Here is a 6,586-nt window from a genome sequence, read left to right as displayed (position 1 = left end):
CGGTAGAGGTGGAAATAGGGTGCGTGGATGGGTAGTGGGTGGTGGGTGGGGTGGTGGTGGGGGGGAGGTGTGGGGTGGGTGGGGGTGGCGTGGTGCAGATCGGGGGAGAGGGGGATGACGATCAGGGGATGTTTCAATCGCATCGCTGTGGCTACAGGTCCAGTCGACTACAAGTCGGCCGCACGCTCAGCAAGGGCTGCAAGCTCAGATCGCAAGGTGCTGGTAGCGGCACGGACAGGATCGAGGCTTTGCGAGAGCGCGCGTAGGTTCTTGAGCTCGGTGGTAAAGTCAGTGACAGTCGTCGTTGTCGCAGATCGCACGGGTTTTCGTCGCCGCGGCCGAATCCTTGCCACCGATTGCGAGGCGCGAAGGATGCCATCATCACCATTGCCATCGCTGTCCCTTCCTGTGACCGGCGGAAGAACGAGCGAGCGCGAGCGCTCAAACGGTGCCGGACACGTCAAGTCCACCGACGACGCCAGCGACGACGCCGAGGCATTGAGCACTCCATCACTCGGCAAAGACGTCATTGGGGCGTCTGCCATCCTTGTCCCGAGATATGAGGATTGGGTGAGGAGTGGGGCGCTCTGACGAGGTCGCCTACCCTCTGCCGACGACCGTCAGTGACCACAGCCGCTTGACGGCGCACACACCAATTGTAGGACCACTACCAGGTAGCGCCCACTCCCCCCCCCCCCCCCTCGGTGAGTCAATCAGTCCATGACAAGGACGACGACGACGACCAAGCTGCTACCCACCGACCTCCAGCACTTGCACTTGCACACGCTCATACTCATACTCCAGCCACTTGACTCGAGCGCGCGTGCGAGACAAGGAGCAACTCCCCTTTCTGTTGGCAACTCGCATACACCACATAACTTCATAATGTTTGGTGGCGGTACGTTCTTGCTGTGGGCTGTAGTGCTGAGGGTGGTTGTGGGGGGAATGGTGGGGGGTGGCCGAGCGGACCGGGAGGGGGGGGGGGGGGGGGGGCAAGGCGGACAGGGCGGACGAGGACAGATAGGGAACAAAGATAGGGAAAGAGCGACTCACTGTTCACAATACTCATGCATACGTCATACGTATACACCCGGTGGTGGGTGGGCTTATGGGCTGGATGCTGTAACCAACGCAGATGAGGTTGCGGCCTTGGTGCTCGACATCGGCTCGTCGACGACCCGAATCGGATTTGCTGGTGAGGATACGCCAAAGTCGGTCATGCCGTCGTGTGTTGGCGCACGGGTCGAGCCGGCCAAGGCCAGTGGTGCCGTCGGCTCGTCGGCATCGGCAAACGAGGCTGCCATGGATCTTGAGGATCCGGTCCATCACTCGGGCGCAGGCAAGTCACGGTACATTGTGGGCTCTGGCGCGCTCTGCGTCTCGCGGCCGCACGTCGAGCTCACGCCCATCATGCACCACGGCCTCATCACCGACTGGGAGGGCACACAGGCGATACTGAACCACGCATTCACTTCGGTGCTCCAGGTCGACCCCTCGCAACACCCGCTGCTCTTCACCGAGTCGGTCTTCAACACCCGCTCCGCCCGCGAAAAGCTCACCGAGCTCGCCTTTGAGACGTACGGCGCACCAGCGTACTTTGTGGCCAAGGACGCCGTACTCTCCACCTACGCCGTCGGCAAGCCGTCTGGTGTCGTCCTCTCATCCGGCGGCTCGGTCACCACCGCCTCAGTCGTCTCGGACGGCTACGTCCTGCAGAAGACCGTGGTTCGCAACCACGCTATCGGCGGCAACTCGCTCAACAAGGTTCTCCATCACCTCGTCGAGGCCGCCGGAGGCCGGGTCACCCCGCGCCACGGCTTCAAGCTCGTCACCGACGACGAGGGCAACACCACCGTCGAGTACACCGACGACATCCGCGTCACCCACTCGTACGACTCGTTCACCCGCTCCGCCCTCCTCGACGACATCAAGCGCTCCGTCTGCGCCTTTGCGCCCGCAGACGCCTTTGGTGCCTCCACCGGCTCGGTCCCGGTCGTCCCGTACGAGCTCCCCGACCGCACCGTCCTCGATCTCGGGCCCGAGCGCTTCCTCGTCCCCGAGGTCCTCTTTCGCCCGCGCTGGTTCTACGAAGACCGCTTCCGCCCCCACGCCACCGCCTCGGAGCCGGTCGCCATGGACACCGGCGAAGACTCGGTCGCCGCTGCCTCGCGCCTCCCGGCCGCCCCGCCGCTCACCCCCGACGACTCGATCCGCAAGCCCGAGTGGCTTTCCAAGCCCGGCACCCGCTACAACGATGCTGACCCTATCTCCGGTGACCTCGGCCACCGCGACGATTCGCTCGGCGTCCACGAGATGGTTTACAAGTCGGTCTCGCTCGCAGACGTCGACCTCCGCCGCGACCTCTTCGGCTCTGTCATTGTCACCGGCGGCAACACCCTGTTCCCAGACTTTACCCCGCGCCTCCGCAAGCACCTCGCCCCGCTTCTTCCGCAGACCTTCAAGGTCAAGGTCTCTTCCATCAACACCCCCACCGAGCAGCGCTTTGCGCCCTGGATCGGCGGCTCCATCATGGCCTCGCTCGGCTCCTTCCACTCGCTCTGGATCTCCAAGCAAGAGTACGAGGAGCACGGCGCCGCGCTCGTCCACAAAAAGTGCCCGTAACTCGTCTGGCTTTCTACTGCTTGTGGAAGTAAACACAGCACTGCTCGCGGTTTGCCATGTGCGTGGCGTCATTCTCACACGGGCCAAGTTGGCTCTAATCACGTGCACCATCGTCCACATTCGAAATTTTTCTGCTTTTGCCGAATTGCCGCTTCCGGCAATATTGGGCAGTGGCACCACCCACTCACTCCACCACCCCACTCCACCACCGCGTTGTCACCACACGACTCGTGCCCCCCGCACCACCCCCTATCCGCCTCTATAGCTCTAGCCATGGGCTGTGGCTCGTCAAGAGTTCCCGAGGCCAAGTCTAAGCGGCGTCCGGCCAGTCGGGGCAATGTCACTGCCTCGGGCGCTGACATGCTCCTCGCCGTCCAATCGCTGATTGGTCTCGCTCCGCCGGTCATATGTCAAGCTGCGTATGCAGCCGCCATGCGCGACATGGAGCTTCCAGGAGGCCAGAGTGGACAGGACATGCGGCATGCCGATACCATCCGTGCCAACGATGTGCTCATCAGTCTATATCCTCCGTTTGGTGCACTCTCGCACACCAATCTCGCCCGAATCCTCGCTACCATCGAGCCAGCCGACCGGGATGCTCTGCTCGCTCCCGGCGCACCTCTTGATGTGCTCGACAGAGCATTTGCCGCCTTTGACGCCGACGGCGATCGTTGCATCGACACTGACGCCATGCACATCTCGCTCAAGCTCTTCTTCACCGCCCGCAAGTGGTCCGCCTTTGGCGAGCAGGACACCCACCGCGTCCTCACCCAGTGCAAGCGTGCGCCGACCGAGAACTACTCGATGGCCCAATGGCTTTTAGTTCTTGTCTCTTTCCTCCTCCTCGAGGAAGGCTACGCGAGCTCCGAGCCGCTTGAGCGATCGGCATCCATGTCCGGATGCCACTCGCTCGAGCGCCAGGCCTCGACCGTGGCATCGGTGCCCGGTGGCGGTTCACGTGGCGTCTCCCCCGTCGCCCGCCGTGCCTCGCCGTCCTCCCGCCGCGCCCGTGGCTCGGCCGAGCGCGTGTCGCGGACAAACTCACCGGCTGCCCGCCGTTTCCGCGCCGCCTCGCCGTCTACCGATATCTTCAACTCGCAGTCATCCGTCGAGCGCGTCACTATCGATCCAAACGGTGGGTCTTCCATCAACATCTCGCCCGCCGCTGTCCCTACCGCCCACGCCTCTGGCAGCTCGGCTGTTGGTCCTGCCAAGTTCAATGGGGACCTCTCGCAGTGTCACCACGCCATGTCCATGCCGCTCATCAATGTGAACGATCCGGTGTCGCCCTCGCCCAAGCCCGCTGCTGTCAAGCGTGTTTCATCGTTCAGCCGACAAAGACAACGCCCCGGCCAGTCTCGCCGCCGCAACTCATCGTTCTCGCGCAAGACCGCGGCGCCGGTCAAGCGCCGACGCGCAGGCTCGCACTCGACCCGCAGCCGCGGAAGCCCAAACCGCCGCGTCATCCTCCGCGACAATGCCTCTAGCCGCCCATCCACCATCGTACTCTCCGGCAATGCAACCGCCGAGTTTGCATTGTAGCACGAAGAGCTAGAAATGAAAAGCTCTCTGCGTTTGCCCACATACACAGTGACCGAACTCGCGCACCACATCATCAAGTGCCGCCATCCAGCCCGTCCCACTCGCCGAAGCACCTGCCGCCAGGCGCCGGCCCTCACCCACTCGGTCACCCACCACCATCGACTGGGTCACTTTACTCGCACCTCCCTTTGCATCCACCACAGCAAGGACGCTACTTGCCAGCTCTCCGTATTTGGGCATGCTCTGCCATCTCCTGCGTCCGCGGTGGCTCGCTCTGTGCACCGCCCTGCCGCGCGCTGCAGCCAGTGGTGAATCGTCTGCTACCACTGCGTCAACTGTCGCCGAGGCAACAACAGACATCAGTGCGGGGACCAATGCGAGCACCAGTGCAGGCATCGATCTTGCTCTTGACGACGACACCGTGTGTCATGCTTGGTGGGGCATGATCTATGCGCGGTACACTGAGACATCGCGGTACTATCACACGCTCGATCACATCCGGGAGCTATTGGGCTACGTCGATGAGCATCGAGAGCTGCTGGATGACGTAGTCGCAGTCGAGGCTGCCATCTTTTTCCATGAGTACGTGTGGGAAACTGTTTGAGTGCATGTGTTGGGTGGAGCGGTAGAGCGCCGAGGCGTAGCTACTCACTCGCGCGCGCAGCATCATCTACAACCCGATCAACGGCGGAGGCGGCGCGAACGAGCACGACTCGGCAGATGTCTGGCTCGACTTTGCCCGCAATGCCAAGCTCGACACACCCTTGGTTCGCAAAGTCTACGACTACATCGTCATGACCGCCAGTCATGCTCTGACTCACGGGTCCTACCTCGGGCCCGACAACGTCGGTGTCGGCCCAGGCAATGCTCCGATCCAAGTCGAGGGTCATGGAGGCTATAGCCACGACTCGGATGCCGCTCTGTTTCTTGACTTTGACATGGCTGTGCTCGCCCGTCCGTATGAGCTGTACTCGGGCTACACTCGAGACATTCGCCGCGAGTATGCCCACTTCCCGACGACGCCTTTGCATCAGGCCGTGCCGCCTTTCTTCGCAGCACGCTCGGTCTCGGCTCCGGTGGCTCCGGCACGCCCAGGTCGATCTACCTCTCGCCGACCTTTGCCGATGCGCAGCAGCGGGCTGTGGAGAACATGACTCGCGAGCTGGCAGAGCTGGATGCAATGTAGGCAAGGCCCAGCTCCGAAAATATTTTTACGCTCTCCCACCCCCCACCCCCCACCTCTCCCAGCCCCTCACTCAATGTCGTCTGTCACATGCTGGTGAGCACGGCGACCGGTTCCGAGCTCACGTGCTACCGACCACCACACGCCACATCCCTCTGCCTCTGCGTACAACCCGTGACCATGGTGACCACGACTGACACCGAGTCTGAGGGCACAGTCACCGCGCCGGCGACACCGACAGGTGACAACGATGCCGGCGGCGAGGCGCCGTCGATGCAGACGATGCAGTCTATGGACGACCTCGGACCACATGTGGCCGTACTGGAAGCGGCGGATGCTGGAGCCATGGCTGCTGCGCTCTTTGCCACATCGGGTCTTCCCAGGGCTGTGCTTGCTGCCATCTGGCGCGCATCATGTGAAGGCCGGCCCATGGGCCGCGACTTTGATGCCTCTCGCCTTCGCCGCGCTCTGCAGCTGGTTGCGCTTGCCCAGGCCGACGAGTCTGTCGCGCCCGAGCTGCTCGAGAGTGAAGCTGTGAATGATCTGCTGCGTCCACTGGAAGACCGCCAGCCAGTCTTCGACCACAAGCCCGCCGCCGAGGCCGCCGCAAGTTCGGAGCACGAGTTGTCCGAAGACGATGATGATGTCGATGCCAATGCCGACGCTGATCCCGATCCCGATGCTCGCGCCGTTGCCGACACCGATGTGGCTGCGGCTGCTACCGCAGACGCTGCTGGGGCCTCTCCTGGTGTTGCCATGCCCGGCTTTTCTCGCGGCTGGCTTACAAGGACTTTTATCCTCAGGCCGGCGATCGCGCTGGTGAATTCGAGGGTCTTGATGCTACGCTTGCCCGTGCCAACGCGTGGCTTGCCTCTAACGTCGGTCTCTTGCAGTTTGTCTCCATCCAGACTATTCTCCTCCCGGAAAACTATTTGCCGCCTGCCGCCGACTCGATCAACGTCCTCCGCGACATTGCCACAGCTGGCTCCATCCTCATCTACCCATCGCAGTCTGCCGGCTACCTCATCAAGACCTTCCAGGTTGTCCGCGTCTGGTACCAGATCGCCGCCTAGTGCGCCTCTTGCTCTCACACTTTCACACTCCACCCATCATCTTGCTCTGTATCCTCACCCATGACTCGCCTCGACGCCTACACATCTTCCCACCTCCCCTCACGTGCTGACTTTTACTTCCACACATTCAAACCAGCGCAATCAGCCCCCGATGCCCCCCCCCTCA

General features: G+C 62.6%; 3 protein-coding genes across 3 annotated transcripts; all 3 read left to right on the top strand.

Moving 5' to 3' along the window:
* Nucleotides 1-885: 885 nt before the first annotated feature.
* Nucleotides 886-2,671, top strand: AMSG_06752 (actin superfamily protein; the record flags this gene model as incomplete). The annotated part of the gene is made up of 2 exons (XM_013901346.1): nucleotides 886-898; nucleotides 1,136-2,671. 2 exons carry the CDS (start codon nucleotides 886-888, stop codon nucleotides 2,620-2,622), a joined length of 1,500 nt encoding a protein of 499 aa, XP_013756800.1. The 3' UTR covers nucleotides 2,623-2,671.
* Nucleotides 2,672-2,895: 224 nt separating this feature from the next.
* AMSG_12011 (uncharacterized protein) lies at nucleotides 2,896-5,383 on the top strand (the record flags this gene model as incomplete). The annotated part of the gene is made up of 5 exons (XM_013901379.1): nucleotides 2,896-3,010; nucleotides 3,050-3,905; nucleotides 4,552-4,746; nucleotides 4,829-5,164; nucleotides 5,221-5,383. The coding sequence occupies 5 exons, from the start codon at nucleotides 2,896-2,898 to the stop codon at nucleotides 5,348-5,350; spliced, it is 1,632 nt and encodes a 543-aa protein (XP_013756833.1). The 3' UTR covers nucleotides 5,351-5,383.
* A 144-nt stretch (nucleotides 5,384-5,527) lies between these two features.
* AMSG_06749 (uncharacterized protein) lies at nucleotides 5,528-6,420 on the top strand (the record flags this gene model as incomplete). The annotated part of the gene is made up of 2 exons (XM_013901345.1): nucleotides 5,528-6,097; nucleotides 6,136-6,420. 2 exons carry the CDS (start codon nucleotides 5,528-5,530, stop codon nucleotides 6,418-6,420), a joined length of 855 nt encoding a protein of 284 aa, XP_013756799.1.
* Nucleotides 6,421-6,586: the final 166 nt, after the last annotated feature.

Source organism: Thecamonas trahens, assembly GCF_000142905.1.
Source record: "Thecamonas trahens ATCC 50062 unplaced genomic scaffold supercont1.30, whole genome shotgun sequence".
Lineage (NCBI taxonomy): Eukaryota > Apusomonadida > Apusomonadidae > Thecamonas > Thecamonas trahens.
This window is presented reverse-complemented; position numbering and strand designations above follow the sequence as displayed.